Source organism: Rhamphochromis longiceps, linkage group LG12 (assembly GCF_057381845.1).
Source record: "Rhamphochromis longiceps isolate RC_006_pf linkage group LG12, R_longiceps_female_GT1.1, whole genome shotgun sequence".
Taxonomy (NCBI): Eukaryota; Metazoa; Chordata; class Actinopteri; order Cichliformes; family Cichlidae; genus Rhamphochromis; species Rhamphochromis longiceps.
In genome coordinates this window covers 9,532,428-9,555,932 of record NC_140568.1, presented here as the reverse complement: position 1 = coordinate 9,555,932, position 23,505 = coordinate 9,532,428, and the positions used below count along the sequence as shown (strand labels likewise).

General features: G+C 39.5%; 1 protein-coding gene across 3 annotated transcripts; it reads right to left on the bottom strand.

Moving 5' to 3' along the window:
- Positions 1-2,033: 2,033 nt before the first annotated feature.
- LOC146656874 (inositol polyphosphate-5-phosphatase A-like) lies at positions 2,034-23,351 on the bottom strand. 3 transcript variants are annotated; one of them, XM_085424663.1, is made up of 17 exons: positions 23,236-23,351; positions 21,730-22,280; positions 13,844-13,885; positions 12,935-13,035; positions 12,569-12,656; positions 8,724-8,787; positions 8,079-8,182; positions 7,793-7,845; positions 6,489-6,608; positions 6,204-6,288; positions 6,009-6,104; positions 5,843-5,917; positions 5,472-5,545; positions 5,275-5,386; positions 4,188-4,256; positions 4,053-4,109; positions 2,034-3,006 (listed from the first exon to the last, which is right to left on the bottom strand). In XM_085424663.1, exons 2-16 carry the CDS (start codon positions 21,787-21,789, stop codon positions 4,065-4,067), a joined length of 1,188 nt encoding a protein of 395 aa, XP_085280789.1. In that variant the 5' UTR covers positions 21,790-22,280; positions 23,236-23,351; the 3' UTR covers positions 2,034-3,006; positions 4,053-4,064. The 3 variants fall into 3 exon arrangements, with proteins under 3 accessions (XP_085280789.1, XP_085280788.1, XP_085280790.1); XM_085424662.1 differs by having other exon boundaries at positions 23,103-23,291; XM_085424664.1 differs by lacking the exon at positions 23,236-23,351 and adding an exon at positions 22,590-22,992.
- Between the last annotated feature and the right edge of the window lie 154 nt (positions 23,352-23,505).

Below are 23,505 nucleotides of genomic sequence, written 5' to 3'. Positions count from 1 at the left end.
ACATTTTAGCTTGAAGTTGGCTCAAATCCAGGTCTTTGACTTTGCTTTGTACTCATACTTACTTTTTAACCACACTGTAAAAATATCAAGGTGTATGATATAAAAAAACATTACTGTGCACATTAAATTATAATTAATTATTTATCAGACATGTCTTTTTTTGTCTTTTGTAATGTGAAAAATCAAACTTAAATGTAGACAATTTGGGTCTTGAGTTATGCTGATGTGGTAGCTGGTTAAAGGGGCCAAAGCAAAGGCACAAAAGCTAAAGAAGGTCAAAGGTCAATTCTAGTGTGATTTACTAGTGTGGTGGGGCTTAATTGAAGACAATGACCTCTGCAACCCATTTCAACTTCAAATCAATACCAGCAGAGCAGCTTGGTCACCATTTAGGCTCAGTGACTTGAAGCTGGCTGTGGTTTATCCAGCTGACAGGATATAAGGTCTGATGACTGTGTCCGAACAAAAGCATGGGAACGCCGCTAAGACAATCACATTTTGCTTCAAAGAAAAGTCTGAAAAAAGGTAGTTGTTCTTGCAAGTGTTAAGAAAGATGTGTTTTGGTCTGGCACACAAGTTCAGACTCCATGTGTGGGTGAGAGAATTCCTTCTCTGACCACCAAATTTCATTTTTCAATTGGAGCTTGTTCGCTGCGTTGCTAACCAGTCCGACCAGCTCCTCTCACACCTCAGTGTGCCAGTACAAAATACCCAACTCCTACATGCTCAGCCTCACATCAGTCACGTACACGAACAGTCAAAAATGTGATTGTTCTTATCTGAGTGTCAAAGTGACAGAGGTGGCTCCAAGTCTTTTATTCTGAAAAACATATTTTGGTCTCTGCTGTTACTGATATTATGTTTTTTTTGTTTTGTTGTTGTTGTTGTTTATTCTGGACTTAAATCTGTATCTGAGTCCAACTGCTGCATCAACACAAAGTGAAAAAAGAAAGAATCCTGACTGTGATTCTCAGTCTGAAGCGCAGGTTTAATATTTCCTCAGTTTTAGCTGTCATTTTGCTCTTCTGACCCAAAGTAACCACAGTTTTTTTACAGGAACTAAATGCAATAACACACGCAGACACTAATGTAAAGCTTGTGTTACTTCGATAGGCTAAATTTGACATGATCTGACATTTTTTTAATGTGATCAACACAAAAGTATATATATACACAAATATAAGTGAGAATATAGTTTACTTATAATATTTTTATAAGTCATTAAAGTCATAAAAAAAAGTAACTTGGTATACAGATAAGACAATAGATACCCTGTCAGGATTAACTGCTCTCAGGAAATGAGGTCATTTACATAGTTTACAGCCTTTGCTTTCCCATAAGAGGCGTGACTTGATTGTAAACACAAAAAACAAAAGTGCAACAAAGGGTGATACTTTATTTACAAAAATGAAATATCACAAATGTAGTGTTTATAACCAGCTCCACTCCTGTGACAAAGCATTTATCACAAACAGACATTTGCGTTACTCTTTCTCGTTGCGATGAGGCTACAGTCACACTTTACAAACATCATGCCAAAGTTCTGAATCTGGGCATCAAAAAAGCATGAATATAGGAAAATGCTCTCCCATAAAACACCCAAAAAGCAACAAACACACTTTAAACAGAATCCATTAGTCAAAATTGTCAAAGCCTTGTTAACTCACACATGATATTACTACACTGGTACTGCAGTAAGAGACAAGGATCAAAGATAAATGCAATAATTCAAAAGCAAACAGCGCCCCCTCTGTTGAGTGTGGGTACACAGGTGTGATTATGCACAGGATTTTTTTTTTTTTTTAAATTCAATTTATTTGATGCCAGGTAATCAAAACAGACGTTCTTCTTAACTACAGCTGTAGGTAAACACTACAGCATAACTACAGCGTGATTCTTTTTGGCAATGAAATACAGCTGACGCTGACCGCAGCAGGGTGATGTCTGACCAGACATCCTGCATAGTAAACTGGAGGAGGACAGCTCAAATTAATCGGAGAAGAAATGCAAAGTCAAGGTAATAAAGCACTTGGTATAATGTGTATAATACAGCTCGGGAAATAAGAGAGATACACAAGTTCATTTTGGATGCTGCGGTAATCCATTCAGCTCTCACCACTGCTGCTAAAATGTTACCGGCCTTTTTTTCTTTTGCCTGTCTACTTTCATTTCATCATAACACCACTATTAAAAATCCAATCTGTCATGGCTGGAGCTGATGTGTATGAAGTAGCAACCTGTATGAAAAAAGGAAGGAAATCTGTCACAAATCCTGTTTTATCAGCGGAGATCATCCACACATGACACCTGGAAGCAAAGACAGCTGTGCTTCCCTCGTCATTTAAAAAATGCTATGGTGATGGCAAAGCAAAGATGCATGTACTAAATAGAGCATAAAAAAACTAACTAAAAGCGTGCACACATGGCCACGAGGGTTTGATATTTCCCTTTTCAAGACACCACTACTACACAAAGTGTGGTTCATCATATACCCAGTACTCTCCTGAATCTTTTGTTAATTGTTGCTTAAGTTGGGTGTTTTAGAATATTTAAAAATGCCTTTAGTTAGGGCCAGTAAGAAATGAGTAAATTGACATTCATACAAAGTTTGGTTATTTTCGACACTGCCTGTAAAATGGACGGCATTGAAAAAACATGAAATACAATCAATTGAGCTAAAAATGATTTTTAAAATTCTTGATGTGTCTCATGAATGTGCAGCTGCAGGTAGGATTTGCAGGATTATCCCTGGTGACTCCGAGGTTTCGGGTAGAGGGGACTTATAAAAAATCCCAGAGGAAGCGGTGAATAGGAACAACTCTCAAAAACTCTTGACACGTCTTGATAAATCTGGGTTACATGATACAAGAGCTGTGGTCAGCAGTGTGTGGCAGGGAGCTTAGCTGAGGCTGAGTGAAACGCCGGCTTATTTTTGGTGGCTGATGGGACGGTTGTAGTGGAGAACAATCACACTGATCAGCCTCTGAGGATGCTGTGGTTACAGACCTGCAGCAGACAGAAACACACTTTGTAAATGAGCACTGAAAACCCTTTCTAATTGTTGTTCACACACACATTGTTGTGCACGCACACATTCACACAGCTAACACACTCTGGTGGCTACATCAGGGGCAACTCGGGGTTTAGCATCTCGGCCAAGGATACTTCAGCATGTGGACTGGAGGAGTCGGGGATCAATCTACCGACCAGCAGACGACCTGCTCCACCACCAGATCTTCAGCTACTGTTTAACCAGTGTGGATTACAGTGCAAATACAGGACACAGTGGGTTCAGACATCTAAATGCTATTGTAAGAAAATCAAGTCTAAATTAGCGTACATAAGACTGACTGTCCTGCAAAAGCCATTTCTCAGGTCAATGAGGTAAAATTAACTATGATTTTTAGTATCATTTGAAATGTAAACGGTTACATAAAAAGCACACCTTGCAAGAGCTAAAATGTAGCCTCAAAGTACTAGCGGTAGGCTAAACCTTTCATATGCTTTGAAATGTCAAAAACAAAAAAGGTGATGGTTGTAGCCTCTTCAAGCACTCCCATTGTGTGGATCTCATCATTTTGAAGCTTTCTGAAGAAGGACAATCATGAAAAGGCAGTACTTCCTTAAAAAAATAAATTGAAATGGCAGCAAAACAAAATCATGGCCATAAAAATGCCAATATACTGCCCCGCACAATGAATGTGTCTCCAGCCAGCCATCCATGTGGTAATTAATGAAAAGCAGGCCAGCATTACACCTAATGTGTAGCCACAGTGACAGCAAAGAGGATTCAATAGACATAGATCAGCGAGAGTGCAGATCGCCTGCACTCCAACTACGATGTGCACAAAGGATCTCTTATGTCCCGCACGCATTACTCTTAGTTCATATCCCGACTCCACTGGGCCAGTAGGGTTATGGCTCTCCAGGGACCAGAGAAAGATTACTGTGCTCACTCTCTCACACTGAATCCATTCACTGGAATTACCACATCGACTCAGCTGCACTTGCACATGCAGTACAGAACACACACACTCAGTGAAACTTCTTACCATTTAGAAGTATCAGATGTGGTCATTTGTCTTCAGTGAGAAGGACAAGAACACAGGCTACAGAAGAAAACAAAACACATCAGAGTCAGTCCACATGGCTGATGTGCACAACACACTGCTTATGTAATCTGTTACCTTATGATCTCCCATACAGACATTAGGACCCATTGTGTTGTAAACAACACTCTTCTCACCATCGTCTCTCTGAAAAGAAGAATGAACTTGAAGATCATTTATATGTAAACATAACGAACAGATTCTTCTTAAATTATATTAAGTTAAATGTTGAGTATCACATTTGTGTGGGCTGGATTATGTTCATAGTAGATTTACATCACATTACATATTAAGGGTTATACAGTATGTGTGCACGAATGTAAAACCGTGTCCAGGTAAATACTTTTTTAAATTGGCAGTGTGAGTGAAGTGTCGTGTAGTATTAAAAAATTTGTGTGTCCTCTAACATCCTGTGTGCTGATTTATTTGTAAAAGTCTTAATTTTCTAGTAAAATCAGAAGAAAGTGACGTCCATGCTCTGCTTGCATGCTGTGCCAACGGTGTGTAAGACCAGCCAACATTATTTTAGAACCAGAGCCCACTAACTTCAACTAACGACCATCTCCCACACAACACAGACTCCATCACAAACAAGACAAGAAAGAGAAGTATGCGAAGCCCGTTGTCTAATGACTTGTGATTTACAACTTCTTATGCAATGAAGATGTAGTTTTACACCAAAGTTAATCCTCAATTTCAAAATATGATCCAGAACAATCCCAAAAACTCAGGAGGACTTTTACAGACTTTGGCTCACAGACTTCTACAGGAAAAGAAGTCTTTTTGCAAACACAGGTATCACCATCTGTTAGCTAACATTAGCTTTCCTGCAAAAACAGACAAACTGCAAGCTACATATTGTAGCGAAACACTATCTTAAATAGATAATGCTAGCTAATTTTTTTAAACCCCTAGAACTGCTCTGGCTGATAAATTAACCCGTCACTATCAGCAAAGGTTTACGAACTAACCAGAGTCAGAGTCATGCAGCATAATTGGTTAACCTTAAAATGTTGCTAACTAATGCTACTGCTAAAACACATTGACTAGAAATGTTGGCTGGCTAGCTTGCCAAAGTGCTTCCTTAACACGTCATGCTAACTCACGTATTATATCAAATTGTGTTCTTGTCATCATGAAATGATGTGATTGTGCAAAGACTCACCCTGTGGATTAAATCTTGGGCTGTATGTGACATAAGGATGCGATCACACCAGGCAGGACAGCGAGTGTTCATGTACTGGGTTGGTTTAGCATGCTCTTCACTGTATGGGTAGCTGAGCACAAGACAAGAGGGGAACAAATTCTTAAAGCATGAAAAGTAAATGGCAGAAATTTGCAGCAAGTAGCAGAGTTACAGACCTTGGTGGAAACTTGATGTCCTCTTCCCTAATAACATCATCGAAGGCTGCAACTTCTTTGTCATACTTCAAAAGCTGAGCGACAGAAGCCATTATGGTTACAAATGACTACAAACGTCAACACATGAAAAACAAGCATGATGTGAGCGAGTGCAGATTTAACATGGGGGATAATTTGGGTTACTGCTACTAATGTTTCTCCCTTTTTGTGTTTACTGCGCTGTCATTTCTTTGAAGTATTCCTGCTGATGGAATCTAAAATCTAATCTAATCTAAAATCTCTGAAGACAGGTCAAACTAAGTTTCCCTTGAGTTTCTCAGTAGTGCAACTGATGATATCTTTATGGGTGAAAGGTGAGCTTGTGTTCTTACTGCTCTGCCATTGTCCTCTCTGAAAACCGCCTGGTGCAGGTAGGCGAAAAGCTTCTCCTCAATTCGAAGCAGAACCTAGAGGTGAAAAGGAGGCAGAGAAAGTAACTTTTGAAGCAGATAATTCTGCCTTTTCTTTTTTTAAACGAGATTCTCTCGTTTCAATCACCTGGTGGTCGTTATCCTTTTCTTCATATATGATTCTCTGCACTTCGTTACTGCTGTCCTTCTTCACCATCTGCACATCGGCAGCAGTGGACAAATCCTGGTCAAAAAACACAAACGAGAGGGTTTATGTCAAAATTACAGACTGGTACATGATTGCAACACTTGAACTTTGGGGAAAATGAATGCTCTTGCATACCTGGACCAGACTAAGTGTATCCAGACGGAAGTTGAAATCTCCAAACACAAAGAAAGGCAGCACAGTTTGCCGACTGTCTGATATCCTGGAAAAATAAAAATACTACCTTAAGCCATAACACAGGGTTTTAATTCTTAATCCCAATGTACTTTGTATGTGTGGAAATTCTCATACATGTTTCTCTTGATTCTGTTAAAATGCTAATTCACTGGATAAGAGGAGCTACATGATAGCACATTTTGAATATTATGTTTTCATACAGTAGCGTGCAGCTGCTAGTCTCACCTGCTGATGACATATCTGAGAGCGTTATTGCGGTTGGCTGAGTAAATGGAAGGACTGGAGTTGCAGGCAATGAGGTTAGAGGCATCATGGAACAGGTGGACATTTACCAGGTCTAGACCTCTGTGAAAACACCCCCGACACACACAGGCAAAAGAAGGTGAGTTGTGGCAGATGGAGGGGAAAAAAACAGGAAACAATCCGATAACTCCAAAGCCTGACATCAGATAGGTGTGTATGTGAGTCTGTGTGTGAAATAACAGGTGTCTTTACAGGAGCTTTCTTATCAATGAGCACACTTGGGTTAATGTTCAGTCTACAAACAAGTGCAGTTCACTGGCTCCTTTTCTTAGGCTGTCACCAGAAAGCAATTAATGAGCATCTCACAAATGAGCTGTGTTGACTCACAGTATGATGCTGTGGTACATTAGATTTTGAGCTCCTGTTGTTCCAGTCCCAAGGTAACAACACAGCAGAGCAAATACTGACTACTACTATGAAATTAAAACCCTGCTCACCATCCTATAACATGCCGAGTCTAAGCTCCCAACAGAGCACCACATTAAATTAATTATTTATATTCTGTGAGTGTAACCAGTGAAGTAAAGAGGACATTTTTGTCAAAACAAAACCCAGAAGATATTAATAACTGGATGATAAGAAACCACAAGGTCATCGGAGCAGCTGAATGTGAGCCTCACTGTTTGTTTTATATCAGCTTTGATAGATCAAAGTAGGTTTTAAATGTCCTCTTAGATGTTTACTGAGTAAAATTTTATTTGCTTGTCTTCAAGGAACTACAATATTTGACCTTCAGTTTACTGAGGGATGCCGAAGCATGCTTTAAAAACAAGTATGACATAGTGGCTAACAGTTGCTTTAACTCCAGCAGTTATGGTTCCATATTGTAGGAGCTTAAACATACTGATACCAAATACTGTAAAAGATGGACAAAGCCAATGTGGACATACCAAATATGATTTAATAACATTTTTTTTAAATTATTATCAAAGGTTAGGTCCTATCAGTGAAATGTATACCCAGCCCTCTGATGTGATGTCTTATCTGAACATTGACCCATGGGACATTTTTTTATTTATTTAACTTTGACAGTCAGTCAAGGACTTTGGGCTCATAACAATCTTTTACGCTGCTTTTCCAATCTTTTAAAAACAGGCTACATATTTGTTCCCAAGGGTGTTTTTATTGTCAATGTATTTTTCCAAAAACGTCACCAAACAGCCACACATGAAAGTGTGTTCAACCCTGCTGGTGCATCACGGTGAAGGTGAGTGTTTGTTACGTACTGGTTGTGTATAATCCAGCGGGTCCTCATGAAGCCCTTTCTGGACCACTTGAACTGCAACAGAGGAAAAACTGGAGTGAGTCACTAAACAGCAGTGAGCTGTGTCTTTAAAGGGCTAAATTGATAATTATTGATTCTTGCACATAATTTGTCTCATCACCCTGTCAGAGCAGGCAGACGGCCCCCCGAAAGCCCCAGTAGACTCATTTGTCCCAACATCTCCTTTGGCCCATGTTTGCCCCTCCTGACAGGCATACTCAGATGCACAGTCATGCATACATACTCACATCAGGCCAGAAATTCTTTGGGAATTTTTCTTTCTCCACGGTGGTGACCCTGTCCAGAGAGCCCATATACCTGTTCTTTTCCAGCACTGCTTTAAAATTCTTAACTGTGAGAGGCAGAGCCAAGGAGGTGACATGTAAAAGAGTGAGAAAACATGCAAACAGCAATCAATAAACTGGTGTTAACCTCATCAGAGGGGCATACATGATGAGCAAATCTATAAGCGGGCCATTAGACTGTGTTCGGCGAACAACAATCGTTTCGGGCCACGCAGCGAGTGGCAGCTTCGGGATGTTTATGGTCCTTCCATAAGCTTTTCTGAGGAGCTTTTTCACATCTAACGTGACTGGACTATGCAACAGCAAAATAGCCGCTCCACTTTAAATTCGAGTTCTTTGCAAATAGGAGACGTAGCCTTCAAACTGCCAGCACAGTTTGCCAGAGAAATGTCCAACAATTAAACACCGACAAGGATTTTGCAACAGCACAACCGACTGCACCAAAGGAGGGAGGATTCTATCAAAACAATGCATTGAGTAATAACCATTGGTGCGTTCCAACACGTTGTTTGGAAAATAAACTAAATTTAGCACAACATGATGAATGATGAAATAGGAAATCCATGTAAGCGTTGTGTTTTTTTTTACCATGAAAGTCATACTGTTGTATATTTTTCAGTGTCTTGTGGATGAAGTACATGCTCCCCAAAGCCTGTGGATAGAAAAGATATAGCAGTTACAATCAGTTTTAGGTAAACCACTTCAAAAAAATCATAGTGAAACTGGACTTTTAATCGTTCTGCAGAGGCTTTTGGTTTCATTGATCCTCTTCAAAGAAAGCAAGAACACATGGTATGCTTTGTGCATTGGGAATGTATGACACAGTGCATTGTTACTCTCCAAAGAGATGGCAAACTTTAAGTAATAAAGTATTTCCAAGAGGACGTATAACTGCACAGCACATCCACGCGCTGCTTCTGAGACACGCACACTTCAGTACCCAATCATCCCTGACGTGGGGCTGACAATTTTTAATGTACTAACTGCCTGCTCCACTGATCTGATTAATCGCGGCCCGTGAAATCAATAAAGACAGAAAATTAAAACCATTTAAAAGGTATTAAGCAGTGAGCCCGCTGTCTGCCAACACCGCTGCTGCAAACTGGGAGCTGAAGAAAAATCAGCCGGCACTCAAGAGGGCTCAGGGCGTGACAGACCGCGGTGACAGACACCCCCCAAACACACACACACACAAATCCAGCCGCTACATGAGAAATTTCTCCCTGAAGAATTCATTTATCTTCAGTGCCAAAGTTGTCCACAATAAATAAAATTAGATATGTCTCCGTGTTTGTCTGCGAACTGCAGTTGGTGACCAACTTGTCTGAATGAAGATTTAAGCAATGAGTTATTTAACCGAGTCTGAAATTGTCCTTAACTTGTATAGCAGCTTGTAGACTCAGGAAGGAAGTCAGATCCCACTGAAGTTATGTTGGCACTTTTTTCACAAAATTGGGACATTAGAAATGTACTCTAACAATTCATAAAACACGAGATGGCCAACCCTTTTCGCTTTGTTTATGCTAGATTAGTAACAATGTTATATACTGTAAAGTATGTGCACACACGTCGGCGCACACAGAGGCACATTTCCCTCCTCGTTTTCCTCCACATACTCTGCCAAACACCTATCTTCATCAATCAGGTTTGTGCACAGTTTAATAAAAAAATATTGACTTACAAGTGATTTTTTATCAAAACACCATTTGTACTGGGAATTCATGCAAGTCTTCCCCCTCTGCTTCTGCAACCCCTCTGAAAAGAGAACCCACCACCCCTCCCCAAATTCTCTCATGGCCGTATAACTGATGATCGCAGCCAAGGGGAAACAAATTGAAAATCAATGCAGTTGGCACCGACGAAATGAGAATGAGGCATTAGGTGGGGTGGGGTGGCTGCAACCCTCCCAGGGCAAACAGCGGGGGGTGCAAACACTCAAGTGCAGAGGAAACTTAGTCCCGGCTGTCTTCTGCCCCCAACACACTTTATTTATTGTGTACAAATAGGCTGGGATCAATAGTTTTAATCTAGAGTTAAATGTATTGACTTTGGCCTGTCTCTACTCTCACCTGGCCATTGAGTTTCCCCTTTTTTACTTCACGCACCTTCAGTCTACAGATGCAGCCATTGACCCCTACTGTCAAATGTTCAGCGTGAGGGTATCACCTGGGAGGAGTGTGGGTTAATACTTTAAAAAACACTCTACTGTGCAAAAGTCTTGAGCTGACTGTCCTTTCTTTCCGTTTTGCTAAGAAAGCGGGAAAAAGGCACTGCGATTTATTGAAAAATGTGCAAACATGCATGGAAAAAACAGGTTGAACAATTCAAACAGCTTGAAAGTGAATATTTGGTGTGAGCGCCTCTATTCTTCAGTACAGCCTGAACTCTCTTAGACAAGCTTTCTTGTGTTTTTTTTTTTTTTAGGTAGTTTTCAGGAATAGTTTTTCAGGCTTCTTGAAGGACATTCAAAGCTCTTCTTTGGATGTTGGCTGCCTTTTGTTTTGCTCTCTGTCAAGATGATCTCACACTGCTTCAGTAATGCAGAAGCCCAAAATCTGTCCAATACCACTGGCCAAAATGCAGTTCCAGCCTCCCCCTGGTTTACAGATGCAGTAGACACTCACTGTCGTTCTTCTCTCCTGACCTCTGTACATACTGACATATCCATTTGAAGCAAGGTAAGGTCTTTACCTTACAATATATGGGCTTTGAGGCAACTCTTGTTGTGATTTAGAGCTATATAAATAACATTAAATGATTTGACTTTCAGATGCTGTTGATCTGCTGTATATAGATTTTTTGCCTGACTCTTCAGTTTCCTCTCTACAAAGTATGCCGAGACATGTTTTTGGCTCATAGCTTTTTCGGACTCAACTTGTTGATACAAAAATAGAAACAAATAGTAGGATTGCAACAGGCTGCTAGTAACAAAGTGCCTAAAGTTACAATTTAAAACTGGTTCTTTGCTAAGCTGTCCATAACACGGGCTTATCCCTTGAATTTCATGGCTTTTTAAAATCTTGAATGATTCATAGGCGAGTGTTAAGAAGCGTAACAAAAAAACAAAACAAAAACATTGCCCTGACTGGCCTGAAAATAAGCAAAAAAGCAGCCAGTGGTTAAAGAAAAACTTTAAAAGCTCGTCAGAAAACCTGGGGAACTATTGCTCAAACAACTTTTAAAAAATTACAAGAAAGTCTGGTTCCTCGAAAGTGAAATAAAAAAAATGAGGGGTGAGTCACAACTTTTGCACTTCCAGCTAGGGGCAAAATTTCTAGGAAACTAATACTGTTGAACCAGTTAAGAGCCACTGTGAACTTTAAGAAATCATTTTCATTACTTTCTAAGAAAGATATTAAAAACTTGTTTGTATTACATGAGGACAATAAAAACGAAGGTGCATACAGAAAACGTCTTTCATAAAAGGTGTGGACGATGAGGCTTAATCTGTGACTGAACAGCATTCCAGCGAAAGACCAAGGATTCAGCTTATGACATTAAGAAATGCCGGGAGCAGCATGAGATTTAACAGACCTGTCTTTAAGAGCACCTCCTCTCCCTGTGCTCATATTGCGCAACAGCTTTAGCGCTGTTTTGTGCTTCATCTTTGAGATCAATGTCACTTACACAAGGCTGTTGTTTTGCACATCTAACATTCTGCAGTGAACTGAAAACTGACTCCAGCTAGGAAGTACTACTATAGTATGTTCAGATTTCAGCAGATTTTATTTGCAATGTCCTGATCTTTAACATGATGATCAGAATAACAGTTAGACTCACAGAAAAGTCTGTTTGGGCAGTCTGTGGCAACCAGTGTTGGTCAAGTTACTTGAAAATAGTAATTAGTTAATAATGACTAAGTACTTGTCCAAGAAAGCAATCCTGTTACTTTACTGGTTACTTATTTTCAATAGTAATTAGTTACTTTATTACTTAGTTACTTTTAAAAAACATGACACACAACCTGAATATGTAATAACACAATAGACCTTTTCACCCTAATTCTATTTTTTCTGCATAATCCATCATGTAAAATTGAATCAAATGAAAAAGTCTCTTTTAAAGATTGTTTTAATCCTTTAATTTCATGCACATTGCATCAAGCAAAAATGCAATTATATGCAACTGTCTTTAACATTTAAACCTATTTTCTGCATATTGCAGCATAGACACTAAAATAATGTTTTGTGTTTACACTCACACTTTTAAATAGATGCCAGTAAAACACAGCAAAAAATAAATAAAATCAAAGATTGCAATGCAATCTGGAGTCAGTAAGCACGTTTTTTGTTTCACTCTCAGAAACTTCTGATTTTCCCCAGCAGAGTGCATTGAATGCATCCACTTATCATTGTGCATTAACATGTAAGAGAACTCCATCTAGTGGAAACACACAGCAACTACTCTGTATGAAACGTTTTTGTGTTTCTTACCGTGAAGCTATCTTCTACTTTGAACTGGTTGTCCACATAAATGCAAGACCTGTCAAAGTCTTTCATTTCTTCACTGGACTCGAGGGTCCTGGTAACAGCAGAGCAAAAAAGTATGATCACTGCACTGGAGGTTTCTTTGTATACAGATCTAACGAACTAAGAGTCTTCTGACTACAACTATACAACCATCAATTAATGTTATGTTTTTAAATAAAGATGTAATGACTTGACTGGTTCTCGCTTCTTGAATGACATCAAACCGTAGATGGTTTTCATTTTTTTGACACATTATAAGGAACTGTTTAATTGACAACAATGAATCAATGGAAATGGCGAAATGCATTATAATCAGCATATTAATCCTACCAGAAGAAGTTTTCTGCATGGCCCATGTTTAACATGTAGTCCTTTCCTCCAACCTCCTGGAAGTGCAGGGCAATGAACTGTGGCTTGTAGCTCTGGATAGTCTGTTATAAAGCAAAGCAAACAGTCTCAGTGCAACGTACATGCTTACACTAAAGAGCACTGAGGGGTGTAGAAGGTCAATAATGATTGTTACAGGATGAAGGCAACTGTCCTTTAGAGAAGGGCTGGTAATGCTATCAGTTTAAGTACTGGATTGCACCGATGACGCACATGCATGCACACGGCTGAGTTGTAGTTCCTTCCGTAAATCTATGTAACCACATCAGACTGACTTCATGAAACCATATGTCTCTCACATCTCTTACTGCCTATCCCTCTTCATCTGCTATACATCATCATCCTCACATGTCGCTGCTTGAAGGATGTAATTTCGTAACATAAAACCTCTTCGAAACATTAGCGTTTTCCACAGAATGTTCCTGCAAATGTTTCATAATATAATCCAGTTTAAAAAATTAAAGATTTCTCTCTAGGGAAGACTCTTAATTTGAAATACAAGATACACAAAGTATGTCCAATGTGTGGGCAATGCAAATCAATCAGCACATCTTAAATATTTGACCATTCAGTTTGTCTCGATTGGTCTTTTAATTGTGATTTTTGAATTTCAACACTACATTTATGAATGGAGGCCAGGTGAAGGTTTACTATTACTGACTATCGGTGTTAGTCCTTCTGCAGATATGTTATCAGTATTTACAACTGTATAATAGAACAGTGGACAGAACCAACACAGGTTTCGCTTCCTAGAAGTGGCCATACTCCCCACAAAAAACCCCCCAAAAACATAAAATATCACATTCTGAAATCTGTAATATTATTATTGCAACATGCAGAAGCTCAGCTTACCTTGTACAGTTGTTTTAACCATTCACTTTGAATTTCACCGACCTATGAAATGTAAAAACATACAAACAAACATATATATATATATAATTTGGGCTCAGATCAACACATTTTTTCAGTACATCTGGAAATCAGAATTTTTTTCATAGGTTTTTTATTTGTAGGTGTCAAAAATGGACAATATTTACTTTCCCGTTTTCATCATCTATGAGAACATGATGTCCCTATTTAAATTTCACAGATCGTGAGGCTAAAGGCAGCAGAGGTTAACCAATTTGCAGTGAAGAAGAAGAAACTCATAACACTGACAACACAATAGATATTTAATTCATGTTTTTTCCTTTTAAATGTTATTTTCTCCCTCACTTGCACAGATATAATCATATAACACTGCTATTGCAATGTCTCAATTATCACAGTGCCATGATAACAGTATTATTGTGGACAATTATGTATGTATGATATTATGATATTATTATGTAAGTATGAGATCATCTGAAACAAATGTACAAATTATGTTCTCCTTCATTTCTGTCAAACAAAGCTGTATGAAACGTTTCCAGCTGTTAGTATCGTGGTTGCTAGGCAACCTGGGCAGCGCGACAGAGGCTAGACCGTCCCATTTCACAAGCCTACAAGCCTCGCACTTCCGGCCTCAGCGGTCTTTGAGTACGTATTTTATGCCTGTTTTATTTTCTCTTTTTAAATATTTTTATGACTTGTAATCTTATGTTCAGCACTTTGTGAATCTGTCTTGAAAGGTGCTGTATAAATAAAAATTTATTTATTTATTTATTTATTTATTTACGCGGCCCTTGAGGACCGTTAAGGCTGCAGACCCTGAATTGGGATACAGCCTGTCGCTACCCGATCCGTACCAGAAACCCGATCGGTACCCCGCATGCGCAAATCTTACGTCAATTCCTCTCTTTGCCAACATTGCGACATTCAATATATTTGAATGATACGTTTAGCGCCCAGTTAGCACCTAGCATTTCTCAACAGCTCTGCCTCCTTTTCGACTACCGGGACATTTAAACAATGGATAATCCGTATACAAACAAATTCATGCTTTTCTCCTCAACAGAGAGCATTCCCCGATTGAACAACAGCGCCGTAAAATAAGAAGAATGGCGCCTAATTACAGAGTTAATAATACAGACTTTGTAATGTGTCATGTAAAGATTCATGAGCCAGATGAAGTGTTTACTGACAATTGACAGTGATAGCGGTTAGAGCAGGGCGATATGGCCAAAAATATTTATCACGATATATATATGAAAATTTGCGATAACGATATAACTGACGATATAATTGATGGGAGACAAAATACAACTCCACAACATTACTAGCGCAAAAAGACAACCTTCCATTTATTTTCACTTAAACAAGAAGCTGGTTTTTATGTACATTAAAGCTTTATAAAAATGTAACAGTGCAAATGCAAATTCCTTGCTGAAAGTATAACCAAAAGGCATTTCCAGTAGAAATGGGCTGACATATCCTGAGCATAACCATGTATAATATCCACTGAAGTTAAAAAGAGGTGCTTTGCAACATTAAACTGCAGTGTGCAGTACGTATTTTTCAGACCATAAGGTGCACGGGATTATAAGGAACATTAAGCGAATCAAAGCAGTCAGATAAATCAAACTTTATTAAACTCATTCTTCTTGCTTCCTCCACTTCTGTACCATTGATTCATTAATGTTGAATTCTTTGGCAGCTGCTCTATTCCCATGTTGTTGCAGTATAACTAACCTCGTATCGTGGATGGATCATCTCAGTTGTTATCCTGACTGAAGTTTGGTCCGTTTACAGCATCCTGCCATGCGATTGCATTTGTCTCTAACCATGAGGAACCTTCACGTTAACTTTTATAAGTGGAAAAGTGTTAGTGTTCGTCCTCCAGCTTCACTGTTTATGTTATGCTAACATAGCTGTGTCGCTAGCGATCACGTAGCACATCATTATATACCAGCTAGCCCAACTTCAGTAACCCTACAAACGTCACTACTGTTTAGTTTCCTGTCTTCATTTATGTTGGAAGTGATAGCAGAGCTGTACGTTTGAATTTTTTCAGAAATCTCTCAGTCAGAACATGCTATATCATGCTTAGGTAACTAGCGAAACTAGCGAGCTAACTTCCGCTAGCTTCCTGCTAACTTCTAACTCCGTTAAATGTAATAAGTTTTGTTTTCATGGATGCCTGGAAGTTAAACTTTATAGTTACACCTGGTAAAGCAGCAATGCTGATTGTTTTATTAAAGATGAAAGAATTTAGACAGTTTTTAACTCTCAGTGATGCTGCAGTGTTGTTTGACCTGAAGCATACAGAGTTTAGGACCCAGATTACTCCCAGATTTAAGAGCATCTTAGTCCGACAAATATGACAATAACAACGGCCGCTTGCATGTTCTGCAAAAAATGTGCTTTGTTGTGTATCTGACGGACAAACACCAAACCAGTTCCACATCACGGAAGTTGCACCATTTTTACAAACCAATTCTGGTTCACCTGTTTCACTCAACAATCGGCCATGTGCGTATGAAAACAAAGGCACTGCGCATGCGCGTTTTACTCCCATTCTATCGCGATATTTCATTTTCCTATCGTTGCCTAACATTATACCGGTATTACCGTGAACGGTATAATATGGCCCAGCCCTAATAGCGGACATCATCATCATTATTCCAATCAATCCTCTCCACACAGACAAGCATAAACACACTCAACTATCACTAAATCAAATTTAACACACGTGTGTAATGACGCTAATTCAGTTTACAATAGGGTTCATTCGCTTGGTGAGCAGGTGGCAGTATCCTCGTACACTGGGGAGTAAACTGCCATTAAACGAACAGAAGAAGAAAACCCCTGCACATGCGCGGTACGGATCGGGTAGACCCGATTTGTACGGTCCGCACAGTTTTTTTTTCGTTTTTGTCTACATTATACTGAAATGTTTCATTATTGGAAACATTTTAAGAGATACTTGTTATTCTTAACATCTTAACAGGTACTCTGACCCGTAACTATCGTAAAACGCTTCGACCGAAAGTAGACACCGTTCGCGCATGCGGGGTACCGATCAGGTTTCCGGTACGGATCGGGTAGTGACACAGTCGGGTTATTGTCTCCCCAGAAACATTTCCGTTGTGTTTTGTGTGCTTTTGCAGCATTTTTCTTTTTGCAGGTGTTTTTCTTTTTGCAGGTGTTTTTCTTTTTGCAGCATTTTTCTTTTTGCAGGTGTTTTTCTTTTTGCAGCATTTTTCTTTTTGCAAGTGTTTTCTGAAGTTGCATTCCATTTGGCCTCTCAGGGCCACCGTATCATTCCCCTGCGTCATGACCCAATCTGGGCTGTCAGACAGATGGCCTCACATTTGACTGTAGAATACTTTTGCATACAGTAGAGTTCATTGCTCAATCACTGCAAGTCCCCCAACAACCTCTGGCTGCAAAAGAATCCCAAATCATCATCCCTCCACCGCCGTGCATGACAACTTGTATGAGGTCTTTGCTGATACGCTGTGTTTGGTTTTTGTCAAATGCGGAGCTGTGGATGGCGAAACATCTTCATTTTGGTCTGGTCTTTCTTAAGGACATTGGTTGAGAAATCTTGTGGTTTGATGAGATGCAAATTTGCAAACCAAAGTTGTGCTGCCATGTTTTTGTCAGAGAGGTTTTCTCCTGGCAACACAAACAAACCGTACTTGTTCAGTCTTTTTTTAATTGTACTGTCATGAATTTTAACATTTAACATTCTAACTGAGGCTTGTAGAATCTGAAACCTAAGAATCTTAGGTTTTTATTTGCAATTTCATTGCATTTCATTTCAAGATCATGGCTGGTGTCTTTCTGTCTTTGTTAACATATGCCAGAACATCTTCTTTTATAAAGGTGCTCACACTTGCTGATGATCAGTTAATCAAGTTCATTTAGTTAGCAGCACCTGGCAGCTACTTCCCTACTTAATTGCTATGGAAGCAGTAAGGGTACACTTAATTTTAAATATACTGCTTTACATTTTGCAGTCAAGAAAATGTCACAGACTTCTGTTAGAATAAACTAATTATTTATTTTATACAATTATTTTTTCTTTATTTTACTGCTATGTATGACTCTAACAGGGCACTTGGTTCACAATAGTTTATATTTCATGTGCCAGATTAGTCGTACAGTCCATGGCCTGATCTATCTAGCATATAAGGTGTGTGTTATATGTTTTTTTTTTAAACCCATTGACTTAATGTTGCAAATGCTCATTTCATCGTCCTATGAAAAAACAATTATGCCCGAAAGATTGCGATTATTGATCAAATATGATACTGAGTGAAAGAAAGAAAGATATATGGACAATCTCTCTAGGGGACAACAGAAGTCCCCTACAGAGAAATGTATGGAAACATGCACAGAGCTACAAGTGCAAATTGAAGTAAAAAAATAAGTGACTAGTAAATGTGACAGAAATGGTCAAATTCTTTTTAATGCTTAAGAGTTACATAACTTGCAGCTTCAAATATTCCACCTAATTCTTACATGGAGTCCATAAATGATGATCAAATGATGATGTATTTTTGCTCATTTATGCTGCCCAACAGAAGGGACATAAGGACAGAAGTAGAAACCTCAGATTAATGCAAAACAAAGAAAAGCTTCTGTATTTAAAATTGCACTGCCATATCAGCTAATGGATAATCAGCTCAAATGGAAGTCAGGAAGTCATCTCAAACTCTGAGCAGGTTAACATAAACATTAGGGATTTCCTGGAAACATTATCCTGTGCCATGTACAAGTACAGCTGCACCTGTTGCAGTCCAGCCAACATCAGCTTGTCATCTATGAAGGTCTGTCTTTTTTCATAGACAGTTGATATTCAGGTTTAATAGTAAAATGTTACTCAAAAAAGTCAGCAGATAAGCCTTATACACAGCTAAAGAAGCCAAACAGGTTCAGTGCTTCCAGGTTTAGAAAAGCAGGCAGATATTTTAGATGCTACATGTGAGGTGCTGTACCCTGACAATACTGATCCACCCATCTCATCAAATAAAATTCTGTTTTCATCCCATGATTTTGTTGTTGCTGTTTAAGGTCATGTTTTGTTAACTTGTATAGCTAGTAGCTGGTACTACCAGGTAAAACAGTTGTTTCTTTTGCCACAATCTTCAGTCTTGTAGTTCATCAATTGATACCAACTTTGATCATGTACTTTCTTACAGTGACACTACTGGATTTACAGCCCAGAGTAGGCGCAGAGTAATATGCAGTCTCCTGCAAGGCCATTTTTTTCCCTAGCACCTGAGAAATGACTTTGCATAGTGCATTTGCATGCCAGGGATAACAGCGACTCAGCCATTGTGACCGATAGGACTCCTCTCACGTCAGCCTTGCTCCAAACACTCTGTCCACCAGCTGTAATACATTTGCATTTAGTTGACATACTTTTAATTTATACTTTCTATAGACGTGACAACGTTAAAAACTGGATGAGGCAAACTTACAACAACCAGTTGGACACTTTATTTTTTCTTTCTGACCAGAGCAATAAGCAAACTGTCAGACAGCAGGCATAGTAGAAATTAAACTCTTTTCTTTGTCTATTGTTGTAATCTGCACTGCAGCACTTGTGTGAAGCTGTGGTCTTTTTAAATGTGCTATAGAAATACATTTTGATTGATTGATTGATTGATTGATTGATTGATTGATTGATTGATTGATTGATTGATTGAATTAAACAGGCTGATTAAGTTGATTGGTCTTGTCACAGAGTGGTGACCACATCCCGTCCTATGTCAGCTGGGAATGACTGAAAATGAAGGCATTTGTTTTTATACAAGGGAAAATATATAAATAAGTATATATTTAGTCATTACACAAGCTCAGTAATAAACATGGTAGCCAAGATGGCAGTAAATATCGGTGAGAGTTTAATGTCTCATATGCTGAGCTGCTCTAACAGGACACTCAGCCAGCCCAGAACTGCAAAGGAAAAGGATTTACTCTGTCTTGTGCTGCAGGTCCTGCTCTCACCCAAAAGTTGGGTGAATAATTTAGGAATGTTTGTTTATAGAAATGAGAGGGCTTAACTTAAGTAAGTGGAAAAGTTCAAGTCCACCGCGGAAGATATTCATCTGTTTACATATCTCCCACAATGGGACCTGACATGTTTTCATTGGAGCAAGGTCTGGCAACCGGAAACGGGTCCTGAGCCAAATTTCCATGAGTCTAAGAGCTCTCCTCCCTGAAAGTTAAGCAAAGCCGAGGTAAAACAGAGAAAGAGCTGGAGCCCGTTGGGACAGTTAAATTACAGTTTAAATTATTTAATCTTGTGTTTAAAATGGTAGTTTTACTGTATGTTTTTGGACACATGCAAAAAAGTGAGACTGGGCTGTTACAGACTCATAGAGCTACCATGGCGCTCTAAATCTCCGCAGTTTTACAAGGCTGCTATAAACTGACTACTGAATACAAAACAAACACACTTTCCCAGTAGTGACATCATAAGCACTGATTTTAAACCTGGGATTGATGAGAAATAGTATGGTTGCAATCTGAGAGGCAGCAACTTCATTACCCTCATAGAGGATCTGGAGGACTCCTGCAAAGGCACAGCTACCTTTGCAGACTGAGAGGATGCCAAGGATGTTAACTCAAATGAGTTAACATCCTTGGCAATAAATCAACTTCTGCACTAAATCTGTTATAAACTTTATGTAACCTGCAATCCTCTATTAAACCTTTGCTGACCTTAGTTTACTTTGGAATGAGTTATGCCCAACACTCAATGCAACTTGATGTTTTGTTCTGTGAATTATGCACTGCATTGTGTATGCATCTGTGTGTATGGAGATCATTAGGTTTGTACATGTGTGTGCACAGATGCTGAGCTGATCATTATCAAACAGCATCAAAAGTTTACAAAGTTTTCCAGCATGTAAATTGCACAGTATTGTGTTGGTGGTGGTGTTTTTGTTTTTTCTCGTTCACCTGTTTACACTGCACTCTTGTTGTTTATTTTATTTTTTATAGGAAAAGGGCAATTTGTTACTTCATGTCAACATGACGAGGGTTAAAGAGGTCTATTCACTATTTATTATCAGTATGAATGTATAATTGAATTGCAAGCATAACTGTAAACGAAAAAAAAAAAACACTTCTGAATGACAACATTTATTTGACCTGTGTGTTGTTATTGTTCATGTCTGGGTGTTGCAGACAGGTTCAGAAGGATTTGGTAAACGGTAAAAGGACTGGTTCTTATAGGACTGGTAGATATAACTACTTTATCTGAGCACTCAAAGTAGCTTCCCTCATTAAGAAAAGCACGCTCTTTCTATCTAAAATTCACACCCCGATGGATGTATCGGAGAGCAAATTGAGGTTAGCGTCTTGCCAAGGATGCTTGGCATGCAGACTGGAATTGAACCACCACCTTTCACGATTTGTAGGTGACCTGCTCTACCACCTGAGGTGCAGCCACCCGTTCCAGTCTGGCACGTGACGCGTCCAACAGGTAGCTTGTCTAATTATGAGTCAACTTTGACTGTTTCCTTTTAATTAACAGTATCTGCTGCTGACAGCTGACAAGGAAACATTGCTTGGTAACTTGAAAGCGTCTCATTACGAGGCAAATGTACGTCAATTACCGAAAAGCCCCAACAACAAACAAAAAAAACATAAAGCACCAGAAGAGCTCAGCTCACTGCTTACATCCTTATACCTATGATGTAAGCTAGCAATGTAGCCGATTCAATATTAAAAAAAAAAAAAAAACTTGCCTCCTACCCTACACCCTCCTACCGGCTTACTTAAGCCTATTAGCGTTTATATAATCCTCTGACTGTACCTTAAGTATGGTGTGACTTTAATTGTGATGCCGTTCTACTTACATTGTCAAAGAGTGAGCCGACGTTTGCGGTGACAAGCAGCACACCGGTGAACGTTTCCATGTTAACGACGCGAGCAGTCCCGAGGAAACTCCGTAGTAGCAGCAGCAGCGTCGCCAGTGATGCTCATGCAGGCCTGCGATCAACTCTGCAGGAGCTTACCGAGGCTTATAATGTGTGTGAGTGTCTGAGAGAGAATCTGAGTCGCGACTAGCAGCTATCCCTCACGGACGCCTTCCCGCTTCTGGTCCAAATCGTTTGCTGATAGCGGGCTTCGGTGTCGCACGGTTAACGTACGCCTGCAGAGAGGCGCTCGTCTTCATCATCGTCGTGGAGTCAGGGAGCAGGTAACAAGTTTGTGTAACTGCCCGTTCAGACGTGTGGATTTCCGCCTCCTCGGGATTAATTGGACTAGTAGGTTCTTAAGGGCTTCTTAAGCTGCCTGGACTGGGCATCTGTTGCTGACAAACCCTCGGAGAGCCTTCTGAAAGCGGGCGGTGTTGCGTTATGAACTCCTGGCGCTCCGCCCATTTGCTCCGATCGCTGCTGGTTTGCTGTATTCAATAAAATACAATACAAGTTTATCAGTGATAAGCCAACCAGCACTCAATAATAAAATCACCTGGAGGTAATCTCACAGCATTTGAATGTCACAGAAACCTTTACATACATACATACATGACTTGCTGTACAAAACAGCTAGCTTTTACCGCAACCACTCCTGAACCACACTAAGCATTACATTATTACAACAATGCTTTGTGAGGTGTTATAACCTAACATGTAATTTATAGACCACATAAAGTTTTTGTTGTTGAAAAAAAAAAGACCTGAAAGGATTTTAAACTCGCAAATCAGCGTACCACAGTCTCGTTGTCTAAAGACACAAAACAGGAAGTTAGTGATCTTCTCCCTGTGTAGCACTTCTTTTCACTTGGGGCAGGTTGCTTTTCTTCAGCGCACAATCAAATTATATAACAGGTATATCTTGCCTTAATCTCACTTCCCCTTAGCTGTATGATCAGTGATTATACCCTGCTGCTATCACCATTAACTACACTGTAATGTGCAGTCCTGTGCCAACAGATGCATGACTTCCACTTTAGTCATTTTTCTTTAGAAAACCCGCCTTCTCCAGTATCTTTTCATCACCACAGCAGCATAACAACATTTCCCCATCCTTAGTTTCCAGTGGAGCCAGAAGCTATAAAAGACTTATTTGGAGTCGATGGATGTGTGCCATGTGGCAGGGTTGGACTCTGGCACTCCGTAATGTTGTTAGTGAGCTACTCAACCAAGGCATGGGTTACACAATCGAAAGCCGCTGTCTGCTTCCTCTTTCTCCTCCTCCTCCAAGCACTGTGTGCTTTATTTACCCGCATCAACGAATCCACTTGAAGCTATCGCAATCAAATGGTTTGGAAGGACGCCTCATTGAAAGGAGGAAGAAGTGGTTTATTGCAGCCATGGATTCTTGGATGAGGCAGTGCAGTATGAAAGTTTTCAGACCTTGTGGTTGTTGTTCATCTCTGTCTCACTTCCACAGTGCGTCTTTGTCCTGTCTTCCTCCCCTCATGGCAGATGGCTGTCCTCCCCTAAGCCTTGTCCTGCTAGAGGTTTCTTCCTGTTAAAAGGGGGATTTTCATTCCCACTGACACCAAGTTCTTCTTTTTAAGGGGGCACAATGTAAAGTGCTTTGAGGCGACTGTTGTGGTGATTTATAAATAAAACTGAACTGTCAAGTTTTCCACATTTTGTCAAGTTCCAATAATCTCAAAT

Coding starts and splice junctions, on each gene's coding strand:
- LOC146656874 (XM_085424663.1), bottom strand. CDS start 21,789: ATGGAAACGTTCACCGGTGTGCTGCTTGTCACCGCAAACGTCGGCTCA. Junction 13,036..13,843: donor GGTTAAAACAACTGTACAAG/GTAAGCTGAGCT, acceptor GCTTTATAACAG/ACTATCCAGAGCTACAAGCC. Junction 8,183..8,723: donor ACAACAGTATGACTTTCATG/GTAAAAAAAAAC, acceptor TGCCTCTCACAG/TTAAGAATTTTAAAGCAGTG.